Here is a 16,272-nt window from a genome sequence, read left to right as displayed (position 1 = left end):
ACTTTGTTGTGATAATCTGCTACATCTACATCAGACTTTGCTACGTTTATAAAGAATTCATTAAAGTACTCTGGTATTTGAATTTGACTTAACAATAGTATTTCCTTCAATGTCAATTTTTGAAATTTCTTGGTTACAGGCTTTCACACCTAAATCAGATACAATGACTGACCACACAGCCTTGTCTTATTTTTATGATTTAAAATTAGCCTGTTATTTGCCAGTCATTTTGCTGCCTTGACAACTCTTTTAAATATGGTTTTATTGAGTCTAACATATTTAATGAAATCAATATCTTTATTATATTTTAGTTCTCTGTGCAGTTGCCTTTTCCTAATGCTGGAAATTTTTATGCCCTGGGTAATCCACTCTAATTTATTTGTTATTTTATTTCTGCAGGGTCTAGGTGAAACTGTTTCATTAAAGACACCAAGAAAACTATTTAGGAATTTTTCAAAGTTTTCATCACTTGAGTTACAACAATCAAAAGGCCATGTTTTCTCTTTTAGCTTCTCACTAAATGTTAGCAAGTTTTCCTGCTCATATGGGGTTGCATACGTGAAATGTTCATGTCTGTCTGTGGCAGCTCAATGAACAATGCACAGTGATCTGAAATACCTAGATCTAGACAAAATGTATACACATCTTCACATACATAAATAGAACATTGTCAATGCAGGTTGCTGACTGCCCATTGTATCTGGTATATTCAAAGAAATTAAATTTGAAGCCATATTTCTTTACGAAGTCAGTGAATCTTGAGCATAGCTACTATCACATGTGATATCAATATTAAAATCAGCAGCTTTTACATTTTTTTCTATTTTTCTCTACAAAGGTCTTCTAGCATAATTTGAAGCTTAGATAAGATTAGTTCTGCTGTTGACATCCCTGGAATTCTGTATATTGAGATTATTATAACATTAGCTAGTGAGTCCACTATTTCTACACAACAGCTCTCAAACACATATTCTTCATTTAAATAATTAAAACAGTTTCTAGTCTGATAACTTATATCACTATGTACAAGTATACATGAGCCTCCATGTGACTTGTTTTTTCTGCGAAAGCTAATTGCTAATCTTAAGTTCCCTATTTTGTTTAAAATTTTAATAGTGTCCTACCAGTGCTCATTTAAACAAACAACTCTCATATTTGCATATTCTGACAGAATATCTTCCAATTTGTCTATTTTGGAGCTTCAATTGTTTGAAGCATCAGTGTTTAAATGATTTACATTCCAGTGGATAACATATCTACTTTGACTATTAGTTATTGGCTTTAGCACATTTCTTGTCAGATAATGGTTTGGTTTTGTCTTTCTTAATGCTAGACAAGTTTTTTCACTGCCATCACTACTTGCCAGGTTGGTTGGTTGGGTGAAAGATTAAAGGGACCAAACTACAAAGGTCATCGGTCCCTTGTTTCATAAAAACACAGAGCAGAGTGAAACTATCCACCAGGCAGGCGAAGCACTAAAAGAAAAATTCCGGGGGAAGAAAAGCCCCATAGTCCATTGTAAGACAACACGGAAAACAGAGCACAGCAACAAAAACAACATAGAGAACAAAGGCAGAAGGAATTAAAACTGCACAGCAGAGGACTGTGGCTGGCTGATCACGAAAATAATAGGATGAGCCAGCCACTCTGCAACACGTTAAAACCTCCAGCCTAAAAGTTTAGGGCGGAGTCGAATCACAACACAAAACTAATTAAAAGAGAGAGCTCAAAAGAGGGTGATGTTAAAAAAAAACTTAAATGGACCTATAAAAGCCGCTTGCGCGAATAAAACTTAAAACCCGATCTGCCATAGAGACATTGTCACCTAAAAGAGATGATAAAGCACCCTGGAGATTAAAAGACGACAGTCCAACAATATGTGGGCCACCGTCATAATCGCACCACAGCGACAATGAGGGGGGTCCTCTCGACGCAGCAGATGACCATGCGTCAGCCAAGAGTGACCAATGTGGAGCCTACAGAGAACCACAGAATCCCTGTGAGAGGCCCGCATGGAGGAACCCCACACGGTCGTGGCCTCCTTTACATGCCGCAGCTTGTTGGGAACAGACAGGGTGCGCCATTCGTCTGCCCACATCCCAAAGACCCGACGGCGTAACACCGATCGGAGATCAGTTGCCGGGAGGCCGATCTCCAACGGCAGTTTGCGGGTGGCTTCTTTAGCTAACTTGTCGGCGTGTTCGTTGCCCGCTATCCCAACGTGTCCCGGGGTCCATATGAACACCACTGAACGGCCACGTTGTTCAAGAGCATGAACAGACTCCTGGATGGCAACAACAGTGGGATGGTGAGGGTAGCACTTGTCAAGAGCCTGGAGACTACTGAGAGAGTCACTGCAAATGACAAAAGACTCGCCAGTGCTGGTACAAACACGCTCAAGGGCACGAAAAATAGCTGTTAGCTCTGCGGTGTAAACACTGCAGCCGTCCGGCAAGGAGCGCTGGTCGACATAGTCCGCATGAGCGTAAGCGTACCCCACACGGCCATCAACCATCGAGCCATCGGTATAGATAACCTCCGAGTCACGGGATGCGTTGAGGAGAGCAAGAAATTGGCGGCGCAAGACTGCAGGAGGAACTGAATCCTTTTGCCATTGGGAGAAGTCCAGCTGAAGCTGCGGCCGACGTATACACCAAGGTGGTGTATGTGGGCGGACCTGAAAAGCAGATGGAAGAGGCAAAGACTCGAGTTCACTAAGGAGTGACCGAACACGGATCCCAATTGCGTGGCCTGATCACGGCCGCCGGCGTGGAAGATGGACTGCCGCATCGGCGAAAAGGAGACGGTAGTTAGGGTGACGGGGAGAACAACGGACGTGGGCAGCATAGTTGGCTAAGAGTTGTTGACGCCGAATGTGGAGCGGAGGAACCCCAGCCTCAGCAAGTAGGCTATTAACAGGACTGGTGCGGAATGCTCCTGTCGCCTGTCGAACCCCACAGTGGTGAACGGGGTCCAGCAGTTGCAACGCTGAGGGCGATGCTGAGCCATACGCCACACTCCCATAATCCAGTCGGGACAGCACAAGGGCTTTGTAGAGCTGCAGCAGCGTGTTACGGTCTGCACCCCAAGTTGTGTTGCTGAGGCAGCGGAGGGCATTCAGATGCTGCCAGCACTGACGCTTGAGCTCACGAATATGTGGAAGCCAAGTAAGCCGGACATCGAACAGCAATCCCAGAAAACGGTAAGTGTCAACAACCCTGAGCTTAGCATCCTGAAGATAGAGCTCAGGGTGGGGATGGACAGTGCGACGTCGACAAAAGTGCATAACACAAGTCTTCGCAGGAGAAAACTGAAACCCATGGGCTAGGGCCCACGCCTGTGCCTTGCGTATGGCTCCCTGCAACCGACGTTCTGCAACACCAATGGTGGAGGAGCTGAAAAAGATGCAGAAATCGTCAGCATATAACGTGGGTGAGACAGACGACCCTACTGCTGCTGCAAGGCCATTAATGGCCACAAGCAAAAGGGGCACGCTCAATACAGAGCCCTGTGGAACGCCGTTCTCCTGGATATGAAGTGAACTATGGGATGTGCCAATTAAAACGCGGAATGTCAGAACAGATAAAAAATTCTGAATAAAAATGGGGAGAGAGCCCCGGAGACCCCACCCGTGCAACGTGGCGAGAATATGGTGCCGCCACGTTGTGTCATATGCTCTGGAGAGGTCGAAAAAGACGGAGACGAGGTGTTGGCGCCTGGAAAAAGCAGTGCGGATTGCAGACTCAAGGAAGACCAAAGTATCGGCGGCGGAACGGCCCTGACGGAAGCCACTCTGGCATGGGGCCAGAAGACCCCGAGACTCGAGCAGCCAACACATCCGTCGACTCACCATGCGTTCCAGCAGCTTGCACAGAGTATTTGTTAAGCTGATGGGCCGATAACTATCCACAGTAAGCGGGTCCTTACCAGGCTTCAGCACCGGAATGATGGTACTTTCTCGCCACTGCGACGGAAAGACACCATCACCCCATATGCGGTTGAAGATGGCAAGAACACATCGCTGACAGTCCGGGGACAGGTGTTTGAGCATCTGATTGTGGACGCCATCTGGCCCAGGGCTGTATCGGGGCACTGTGCCAGGGCGCTCTGGAGTTCCCACAAACTAAATGGGGCGTTATACGCCTCAGGGTGGCAAGAAGCGAAAGAAAGCCGTTTGCCTTCCTCCCAGCGTTTGAGTGCGCGAAACGCAGGCGGGTAATTCCCCGACGCAGAGGCCCGAACATAGTGCTGTGCGAAATGCTCGGCGATTGCATCGGCATCGGTGGATACTGCCCCGTTGATGGTAAGCCCTGGGACACCTGTAGAGTACTGCAATCCAAAAATGCGCCGAATCTTCAGCCACACCTGGGAGGGGGAAGTACGGGAACCAATGTTGGAAACGTACCTCTCCCAACACTCCTGTTTCCGCCGTTTGATAAGCCTCCATACCTGAGCACGGAGACGTTTGAATAAAATGAGGTTCTCCAAAGACGGGTGCCACTTATGTCGCTGAAGAGCCCGCCGACGTTCTTTAATGGCGTCAGCGACCTCTGGAGACCACCAAGGCACCGACTTTTGCCGGGGGCACCCTAACGAACGAGGAATGGTACGTTCCGCAGTGGAAACAATCGCTGCAGTCAGTGTCTCAACCACCACATCGATGGTACTACTTGCCAGTTTCCCTTATTTTTATGACCTGGCAAGTATCTATGAACATCTTACTGAATATTTTTGAGCCCAACCTATTCAGATGTAGACCATCTTTGGCAAGACACTTTGTACTTAGAAATTTGTTGGGATCAATGAAAACTACTCCTAGTTTATTGCACTGTTCTTTAATATTGCTGTTTATTCTCTGCACATAGCTGTCACTCATCTATCTCCTGTACACAATGCCGCTTATTATTATTCTGTAATTTGAGGAGAGTCTTCTGACTGTTTGGATGACGTTCCTTGTATGGCTGACAATTTCTTCCTCACTGTTGTTTCAAAGCAAATTTGTTCCCACATAGATAAAACCACCTTTTACATTTAGGTAATTTTCATAAACAGGTTTTCAGGGCACTGACACATAATTTCCACATTTTCTTTATTTTACTTTGTCAGTGTTGTAGCAATCAATGTTGTCCAGTTGTCTTCTACACAACAATTTTACACCTTCTTTTGTTTTGTGACATCTCATTTTGACATCAGGTTCAAATGGCTCTGAGCACTATGGGACTTAACATCTGAGGTCATCAGTCCCCTAGAACTTAGAACTACTTAAACCTAACTAACCTAAGGACATCACACACATCCATGCCCAAGGCAGGATTCGAACCTGCGACCATAGCGGTCGCACGGTTCCAGACTGAAGCACCTCTGGCAGCAGGCGGTTGGGCTAGTTTTACTTTGGTTGATCCTTTGTTTATGGTAGTCTTTCTTTTTCAGTTCTCTAGTGAGAAACTATTGGCCTTGAATATCTATTTGTCAAATTGTTGGATGTACTGACAGTCATTTGCTGACTCACTGGCTGTAGCTTACAGGTTATGTCAGATACTCATTGGTACAACAGCTTCAAGTGTCGAACTGCACCTTCCCTGCCACGTGGTGGCATTCACAATGCACCCCTACCACTATCACTATCGTTATCCCATCCTCTACCAAACCTCTTCACAGCTATAGGCTGTGAGTGCGTGGCACAAATGAGCCTGCCCTCTGCAGCCAGGTGCACACTCCACCATTTCCCACTGTTGCATCCATGCAGCATGCAGACTGTGCTAAATGATTTTTGCTGCTTCACCTGTTTATTCTTTTACTGAGATCAACATGACTTTACAGCAAAAAGAAAGATACACATTTCAGTAATTCTTTTTTGTATGATACAATTCACAACATGGAATGACACACAGTTCAAAGTCGTATTGTCTGCAACAATAATGCGATTCCTTTTTCAATGGTGATCAGTGTGAAGCTGTAAGATACAAAGCAACAAACACAAAACACACCATTCACAGTATTATTACACTGGGTCACTTGGCACACCGAAAGTGGCTCCATCTGGTAACAAAAAACAAGAATCTTCTCCATAAAAGGGAAAGGCAATTGCAACAAGTCTGCTTTTCCACCATACTCATAAATTACTATTAATTTGTATTCATATTACACACAAATATGTTGTCCTTTTCAGGCAACTGTCGGAGTGCTTACGGCTACAAATATCATCTAACATAGCATACCTGCAGAGCTGAAGCATGACTGTTGAAGGAAGACTTCTGTCAAGAGGAAGTTCACTGCCATTTTGTTCAGGGTTGTTATTGCAACTCTCAACAGTGATTTTTTTTATATGTATATATAACAAATTTTAAGAATGAGATGAAAGCACACAGACCTTAAATAATCAATTGTTTGTATAATTATTCAAATATTTTGATAGATTTACAAGATTGTGCATTTATGCAACAAACTTTTTAGCTTCTTTTTGACAAGAATATATTGAAAATGGTTTATTGTGTATCACAGAAGCAGTTGTCAGATAAAATATTTATTTAGTGAAGACTGAAACATATAGATTATGGTGCCATTGTTCTAGTAGTTGTCTTATATAGGATAGAAACTTTGAGACTGTGCCTATATAAACTGCCTGTTGCCTGAAATCAAATGTAGTAATTGTGGGCATGAGCTTCATAAATGCATTGCAGTTGGAGGAGGGGGAAAAAGCTTAATTTATTGAACACAAAGTTGAATCAGTTAAAAGAATAAAATGTGCCTTTGCAAATAAACTATTCTGCATTACTGAATGAGTGTATGTTTCTACAAGCAATCTGAAACAGAACGATAAGAAAGTTATTTGTCATCTCTTGTGATAAGAACTTAATTAAATCTTTCTACCACTTGAGCTGTTTTGTGAAAATGTTTTAAGGTATATTTTAGGATAAATGGAACCATGTAAATGAAATTTGACTATGTGTAAATAAAGGCAGTATCCAATAACATTGGAATATTTTTATCAACTTTTGTAGCTTCTGAATTATGAAAATAAATGGACACCAAGCTCTTCCTATACAAAATATTCACTTCAGGATGTCTGATAATGCTCTATTGAGATTGATAAGCTACAATGAGTCTGTAAAGGCAGAGCCATGATGTAATATTCCCAGTCATATGGTTTCCTTTTGCAATTAGCTCCAATGTAATACAGAATAATCTCAAATGCTGTCAGTCATCACCACAATCATTTTATTAAACAATAATTGTTCTTTATATGGTATTTTTCAGCAAATGATCTGTTAGCTTACAATTCCTTTCATCAATATCAGCTTATATCCCCTTCAAACCTGTGAAACTGAATAAAGTGATATTTCAAAGGAGGAGGAAAAAAAGACCTTATTTAGCTCATTCCAGTTGTACCCAGATCACAAAGAAATGTGTATTTCACTATTGCATTAGTAACATTTATCTGCATGAAATTCTACAAGGAAAATTAAGAAAGTGTTTTAATACATACCCAGTTGTTCTTAAGCAAACATTTATTTACTTTTTTAGAAAGCTGAATGCTAGTGCCCAATTTGCTTGTTATTTTAAACAATACTGTATTACTAAAATATTTATTCCAGATGTGCATAAAAGCATTACAATCCTCAATAGCAAAAATGTCTTTGGTATCCACACCGTTACAATATCTAGACTCACAAACACAGTCAGCATTTTGTAACTGGTGTGTTATTAGATATGCAGCAGTCCATAGCTGTCTCTGTTTAGCTGTTTGTGTTTAAGATTTTTCAGAGTTGCAAATTTCACACTACACAGAATTCACAACTACAACAGTGCTACTGCATACAGTAGTATTAAGTTTCTATAAGGCTGGCAGTGACAAGATTCAAGCCACTGGTGGTATTAAGGAGCTGTATGTGCAAACATGAGAGAGAAATAATTATGCTCCATTGTTGTAGGGGACAACAAAAAATCAGTAACAAATGAAAGTCTCAAAGGTACCAAGCTGTTTATTCGAACATGCAGTGTGCCTCTGTTCAGGCGAAAAGGGAAAGGATTTCGCTAATAGTGAGAGGAAAGGTTAGCAGGCAGTACATTTTCTGCTACAGGATGTTCTCAGACTAGGTCAATAAGACCTTGCATTTGGATATATCCTTACTGTATACATTCCTGAAGTATGGCTTCTGTGAGAGAATATTATTTTCAAACATATTTGTAGAAGCTTATTTCATCATACCACATCAAAGATTTCCCAACACCTCAACTATGTCGATGTTTCTACAGATAAATCTCACTTCTGAGAAGAGACAATAATCCAGAAAAAAATAAATCTATGAGAAGTGATGCCATGTGGAGTAGGGACACTACATGACATCACTTCTCATAGATTTATTTTTTTGAGGCAGTAACTGTCAAACGGACCACAGTGTTGTCTTCTTGAAGGGCATACTAATGAACATACCAACAGTCTGACTGAACTTATCAAATGCAAATAAGCATTCTAATATACTCTTTTACTCACAATGCAACATTATGGCCTTGAACAATGAAACAGTTATCAGAGACCATTATGACACCTGGGCATTTTATGACACAAAGACTGTTAGGTTGTGGAGTCCAATATCTATCCATTCTTAACTCTTCACCACTTTGCATATTTTTGGAGAAGGGGTCAAGTGCAATCAGTAAATGTTCCTACCAAAATTTCTCCATTATGGTTGATTATGCATAGTTTTCTAGTGTCCAATTTGGATCACAAAACTAATTTAATAATACTCATTCATTACACTGAAACACAAAATAAATGACACTTCGTACTTAGCTGTTAGTGGTCACAGAAATGTTCAGGACAACAACTCAAACAACTGGCAGTAGCAAGACTCAATCACAGTGATGAAAATTATTAGTAGGAGAGGCTGAAAATAGGCACCTAGCTGAGTGGTATCACAGTCCACCTAGGTAGAAGTTAATAGTAGTAGGCAGATGGCATTATACTTCAACCCCAAACAAGCCCAGTCACAACACAATAAGACTAAAGAATAATTGGTGCCATGCTGAGGCACAGTCAATGTTCAATCCACCATGGAGATATACACATTCACATGCAAACAGAAATGAGACTAGGCTGGCAGCCACTTGGTCTTAACAGCCAGCTGGCAGCCAAGTATGCTGTGTGGTTCCACCATTTGCAGGAATTGCGCTAGAGAAGATATTGTGCAGCGTATCGATGTTATGCCATCATACACTGTTATGTCCAGTGGGATTAGAAGAATAAACTGGCCTTGTCATCACTCACTCACCCTTTTTGGTTTCATGCAAGTGAATGGGTGAATAATAACATGCTCTGTTTCTGTAAAGCTTCTTTCAAGATCTTGAAGTGCTTTTGTTACTAAGCAAGAAATCTACTTTACATTTCGATCAATTAGGTGAAAGTTGTCTTCCTGTTATTGGTCTACACTAAACATTAACTATCAAAACCAAAAGAGCAATAATATGCTCAAGTTGTGTATCTAATGATATCAAATCATCACTATCAACCTTTCCAATTTGTCCTGGTTCTTGTTAAGTTACAAATGTGTCCAATGGCAAAATATACTTGACACATAGTATGTACCTAATGTCAATTCCCAAAATTTTACATATGCCAACAACTGCAGCGCAACTACAACATAATTCCTCCGCGTGAACAATTTACACCGATGACAAGATATTCCAATACAAAGATGTTACAAAATGAGAGATAATGGTAAGCTATGATACAACAAGATTCAATAAGGTAACTTTTGTTAGGAGTTGCTGGAACAGCTACTCCAATCTACGGCCCACAATAAAATGTGTGTGAAACTATTATACATCTAGAGTAGTAAAACTACAGAAGAACATTCTCATTTATGTTAGTACTTAAATCAGAAATATCATGACCAAGACACAGGTTATTTAATTTTGTTTGTTTGTTTGTTGGCAGTTGTTGTGGTGGTATTCAGTCCGAAGACTGGTTTGATGCTGCTCGTCATGCTACCCTGTGCAAGTCTCTTCATCTGTGCATACCTGCTGCAATGTACATACATTTGAACCTGCTTCCTGCAATCAATAATTGCCCCCTCCCTCCCTCTATAACTGTTACCCCCCATATTCCTCTCAATTATCAACTTCTCAATTCCTTGATGTCCCAGGAAGTGTCCCATCGACTGATCCTTTCTTTTACTTAAGTTGTATCATAAATTTCTTTTGTGTTCTTATTTGATTCAGCACCTCCTCATTAGTTCTCTGATCTAGCTATCTAATATTCATCTTTCTTCTATATTTCAAAAGCTGCTATTCTCTTATTGTCTGAATTGTTTATAGACCATTTTCTCCTCCAAACAAGGCTACATTCAACATAAACACCTTTGGAAGAGTCTTCCTGACATTTAAATTTATATTTGAATAGCAGTCTGTCCCAGCTAAGTAACTACTGCCAGACGCTTTGTCTGGTGTGGCAGTAAATTTGTTTATGGGCCACTGAATAGAATTATGCATAAAATTCTGGGAACAATGTTAGGTAACTGAATATCATTGGTTTGAGTCACAAATGTTATCTGTTCCATATACAGGGTGAGTCACCTAACATTACCGCTGGATATATTTCATAAATCACATCAAATACTGACAAACCAACTCCACAGACCGAACGTGAGGAGAGAGGCTAGTGTAATTGGTTAATACAAACCATAAAAAAATGCACGGAAGTATGTTTTTTAACACAAACCTACATTTTTTAAAATGGAACCCCGTTAGTTTTGTTAGCACATCTGAACATATAAACAAATATGTAATCAGTGCAGTTTGTTGCATTGTAAAATGTTAATTACATCCGGAGATATTGTAACCTAAAGTTGACGCTTGAAACCTCCGACGTTCAGTTGCGTGTCGTAACAAACACGGGCCACGGTCGGCAAGCAGCATCTGCAGGGACATGTTTACGATGACGACCGTGTTTACGAGTGTGTCTGTAGTGCACTGTTGTGGTTTAGTCTAGCTGTCGCAGTGTCTGCATGTAGCGCTTGCTGCTATTGTTATTCTGCATTCGTCTCCGCACGCAGACCAACTGTAGTACACCGTGTTACCAGACGTCTGTGATAGTGTACTGTTGTAGGAACTGTGACCATGGTGTATTCAAACTCTGAAAAGGCGGAGATGATACTCGAAAATGTCCCACTGGAAACGCGTTGACGTATGTGGTATCAGCATGATGGTGCACCTGCACACTCCGCAATTAACACTAGGCTGACCCTTGACAGGATGTTCGACGGGCATTTCATAGGACGTGGAGGACGCATAAATTGGCCAGCCCGTTCTCCTGATCTTACACCTCTGGACTTCTTTCTGTGGGGTACGTTAAAGGAGAATGTGTCCCGTGATGTGCCTACAACCCCAGAGGATATGAAACAACGTATTGTGGCAGCCTGCAGCGACATTACACCAGATGTACTGCGGCGTGTACGACATTCATTACGCCAGAGATTGCAATTGTGTGCAGCAAATGATGGCCACCACATTGAACATCTATTGGCCTGACATGTCGAGACACACTCTATTCCACTCCGTAATTGAAAACGGAAACCACGTGTGTACGTGTACCTCACCCCTCATGGTAATGTACATGTGCGTCAGTGAAAAAGACCAATAAAAAGGTGTTAGCATGTGGACGTAATGTGCTGTTCCAGTCTCTTCTGTACCTAAGGTCCATCACTGTTCCCTTTGGATCCCTACGTAATTCGGTGCTCTCCAATAAACATGATCGAACAGTGGAGGAGTGGTACTCAAGCGTCAACTTTAGGTTACAATATCTCCGGATGTAATTAACGTTTTACAATGCAAGAAACGGCACTGATTACATATTTGTTTATATGTTCAGATGTACTAACAAAACTAACGGGGTTCCATTTAAAAAAACGTAGGTTTGTGTTAAAAAACATACTTCCGTGCATTTTTTTATGGTTTGTATTAACCAATTACACTAACCCCTCTCCTCACGTTTGGTCTGTGGAATCGATTCGTCAGTATTTGATGTGGTTTACGAAATATATCCAGCGGTAATGTTAGGTGACTCACCCTGTATAATTTGTGTTTGGAGTGATCTCTCTTTTCAGTGATGGGAGCACATCATGATTAAATTATATGTGTACAAATAATGGAAATATTCTGTGTGAATTGAATTGTGTGTGTGTGTGTGTGTGTGTGTGTGTGTGTGTGTGTGTGTGTGAGAGAGAGAGAGAGAGAGAGAGAGAGAGAGAGAGAGAGAGAGAGAGAGATATTGGATAGGTCTTTGAATATGTAGCACATCATGTATCTGAAGTTGAATCATGTCCAAAGGCCTCAAATAAACAAAATGAAATAGCAAGGAATACGCCTAATGTTAACCTGTAGTGTGGGACAGGCAGTTAGGTAGTTAATTAGTTACATGCTCCATAGATCATTTGTACTATTCTTTGATTGAAATCATGTGGAATGAGGCACTTTGCAGGATATGTATGCACGATTAGTATTAATGTAAATGAACACATTAGTGTTTTTAGTCCTGCTCATGCAATTACACTTAAACTTTTTTAGTGGCTGCCAGTGTTTACATAGAAACTCTTCAATGGAATAGACAGAATTGCCCAGGAGAAATGATGTTAAGTTAGATTTAAAGCCTGCTTTGCCGTCAGACATTTTGTGGTACTAGGTAAATGACCAAAAATATTTGTTGGTGCAACTGAGTTCCTTTCTGAGCCACCGACAGCTTTAATCATGGGTAATAAAGGTAACTTTTCCGCTCTAGTATTGTAGGTATGGTCATCATTGTTCTTCTCAAATTGCGATGGAATACATATGATTAATATAATTTGTGGATGCTGTGACCACACACTTAAAACCTCTAGCTCTTGGAAGAGGTACCCACAAGACATCTGTGCTTGCTTTTGAGCAATCAACACTTCAAGTTGTGAGTTACCCCAGAAAATTATTCCACAAGACATTACTGAGGAAAAACATGAAAATTATGTCAGGAGATTAATTCATTTGTTTCCAATATCAGCAATTGTATGAAGATCAAATGTAGGTGGACTTAACTGTTTGAGAAGCTCAGTAATATGCTTCTTCCAGTTAAGTTTTCATCAATATGCACACCCAAAAATTTTGAGCATTGTACCATGTTTATATGCTACAGCATTCATTGGTATGACTGTTGTACAATACTGAATCTAGTGTTTTTTCAAAATTTAGGGAAAGTCCATTTTCTGAGAACCACATTGTAATTCTTTGGAAAATATCATTTATGGTCACTTCTGTTGCTTTCTCTTTGATGGTATTTATTATAACACTAGTATTGTCTGCAAAAAGTACCAATTCTGCTTGTTGAATGTTAAGTGGAAGGTCAATTCACATATACAAGGAATAGGAGTGGACCCAAAATTGAACTGTGGGACTCCCTTTGTGATTTTTCTCTAGTTTCTAAAATTTTCTGCCCTTCCAACATTGTTTGAATTATTTGGCACAGCTTTTTCTATTCTGTTTGCTAAGTATTATGCAAACCAGCTTGAGTTTTTATACGACAGTAGCATGATCTACACAAACACCTTGGAAATATCACAAAAATTACCAACTGGTGATATTTTATTATTTAGGCTTGTACTGTTTGATGAATGAATGTGTAAATAGCATTTTGAGTCAAGCAACTCTTCTGGAATCCAAACTGTGAGATGCTAAGCAAATTGTTTCAATGTAAGTGTAAGACTACTCTTGATTATATTACATTTTTAAACATTTTGGAAAAATATGTCATTAAGGAAATTGGACAATAATTGTTTAAGTCTGTCTTGTCACCTTTCTTAATTAAATATGTCATTAAGGGCATTATGTATTAAGTTTGAACAACTTTTCAGAGTTCTGTTTGAAATTCCATCAACACTATAGCACTTTTTTCATATAATTCTATAAATTTAAGTGGACATTGGTGCTACCTCTAATTGCTTACAGTTTTGTAGAATGACATTTAAAATATTTTATCTTGCTTCTTCAACTGAACCAATTGGACATATGAATTTAAATTTGGTCAGGAGAGCTTAGATGATCTGCACAGTGGTCGGCAAAGATGTGTCACTACTCCAAAAATAATTGCAAAAGCGCACAATATGGTCATGGAGGATCGCCGACTGAAAGTGCCTGAAATTGCTCGCACTTGCCAGATGTCATCTGAAAGGGTATATCACATTTTAACTGAAGAATCAGAAATGAAAAAATTATCTGCAACTCTTGACACTGGATCGAAAACACATGAGAATGGACATAGCAGAACAATGTTTGGCCCATTTTAGGAGAAACGAACAAGATTTTTTGCACCAATTTGTGACCACAGATAAAACTTGGGTGCACTACTATACCCCAAAGACAAAACAACAGTCAAAGCAGTGGAAACTTGCTGATTCTCCACCACCAAAGAAAGCAAACACAAGTCCTTCAGCGGGAAAGGTCATGGCATCAGTGTTTTGGGATGCGAAGGGGATTCTGTTTGTATATTATCTCCCCACTGGGCAAACAATTACTGGAGAATACTATGCTAACCTCCTGGACAAACTGCAACAAAAAATACGTGAAAAAAGGCCAGGTTTAGCAAGGAAGAAAGTCATCTTCCATCAAGACAATGAACACCCACACACATGAGCTGTCATCAGCAAAATTACATGAACTAAAGTATGAATCGTTGTCACACCCACGTTATTCACCTCATATGGCTCCGTTAGACTTCAATCTCTCCCCAAAACTGAAAATTTTTCTTGATGGATGAAGATTCACTTCAAACGAAGAATTGATAGCCAGAGTTGACAACTATTTTGCAGGTCTTGAGGAAACTCATTTTCGACATGGGATCATGGCACTGGAACCATCATTGGACCAAGTGCATTAATCTACAAGGAGACTACATTGAAAAATGAAATAAAAAGTTTCGGTGATGTAAGCACTTTTTCCATTCAGTATTTTTTTGAAGTATGCAAGTAATGTCTGACCTTAAAAGGGGAGGCCGCCAATTGTGAAATTCAGATTCGATTCATACTGTGCATAATGAAAGCTCATGGCCAGAGGTGTAATGTGGCAAAGCACCAAGATGCACTTCTCAGCCGTTGTCGAGAAAATCGACAGTTGAAAGAAACCGTTGCGGTGAAATACTCTCTACCATTACTACTTTTCTACAGCGTCGTGGCGCAGCAGTAAGCACTCGGGTTCATAATCCGAAGGTCGCCGGATCGAATCTCGCGCCATGCGACCTTTTATTTTTTTTTTGTAATGCAACAATTATGCATATAATAAGTTGTTGAAAGTCGTTTGTCGTGGAAAAACTGGCAACTTCGAACATCATTATGTTTTCCACAAACAAATTTGTATTTCACAAATGTTATTAATTGTCTTCATAATGTTAACCACGTATAGTTAACGGAAGACGTAGAAACGATATTCCGAAATCAATACGTATAGCGTAAGTCAAACGTTAGAATTAGAATAGAGACCCCACGAACACAAATTTGCTGTGGCAGGTATGAAATATAAACTCCATTACTTGCTCGTTACACTTAAAGGACAGATGTTGAATGGGCCGAAACGAGCCACCGCATAACAGCGTAGTTGCCTGCTAACTTCGAAAGAAGGTAGATGCGATCCCTAGCGCAACTTATAACATCGTCGAAAATCAGTGCGGACGGGAGAGCTTTGGTACACCCTGTTAAAAAAACGGAAAAATGGAGGCGGTACAATTGGAGAGCGATCCGCCTTCACGGCGATCCGCCTTCACCAACATGCATAAGCAATTCATTATTCATTAATAATTATAATTAATAATTCATTAATAATTTATATATATATATATATAAAAATTATTAATGAATTATTAATTATAATTATTAATGAATAATGAATTGCTTATGCATGTTGGTGAAGGCGGATCGCCGTGAAGGCGGATCGCTCTCCAATTGTACCGCCTCCATTTTTCCGTTTTTTTAACAGGGTGTACCAAAGCTCTCCCGTCCGCACTGATTTTCGACGATGTTATAAGTTGCGCTAGGGATCGCATCTACCTTCTTTCGAAGTTAGCAGGCAACTACGCTGTTATGCGGTGGCTCGTTTCGGCCCATTCAATATATATATATAAAGTCGCATGGCGCGAGATTCGATCCGGCGACCTTCGGATTACGAACCTGGGCGCTTACCGCTGCGCCACGATGCTGCAGAAAAGTAGTAATGGTAGAGAGTATTTCACCGCAACGGTTTCTTTCAACTGTCGATTTT

The 16,272-nt window shown here is 40.5% G+C and overlaps 1 protein-coding gene across 1 annotated transcript in view; it reads left to right on the top strand.

Annotated features, from left to right (window-relative positions):
* Positions 1 to 6,972, top strand: part of LOC126460578 (epidermal growth factor-like protein 8) — a 177,864-nt gene extending 170,892 nt beyond the window's left edge. Inside the window, exon 11 of the mRNA XM_050095929.1 lies at positions 6,170 to 6,972. Within this exon, the coding sequence (XP_049951886.1) occupies positions 6,170 to 6,213 (44 nt within the window). The 3' untranslated portion in view covers positions 6,214 to 6,972. The remainder of the gene's footprint in view (positions 1 to 6,169) is intronic.
* Positions 6,973 to 16,272: the final 9,300 nt, after the last annotated feature.

Source organism: Schistocerca serialis, chromosome 1 (assembly GCF_023864345.2).
Source record: "Schistocerca serialis cubense isolate TAMUIC-IGC-003099 chromosome 1, iqSchSeri2.2, whole genome shotgun sequence".
Taxonomy (NCBI): Eukaryota; Metazoa; Arthropoda; class Insecta; order Orthoptera; family Acrididae; genus Schistocerca; species Schistocerca serialis.
Note: the sequence above shows the minus strand (reverse complement) of the source record. Positions and strands in the feature narration are given on the sequence as shown.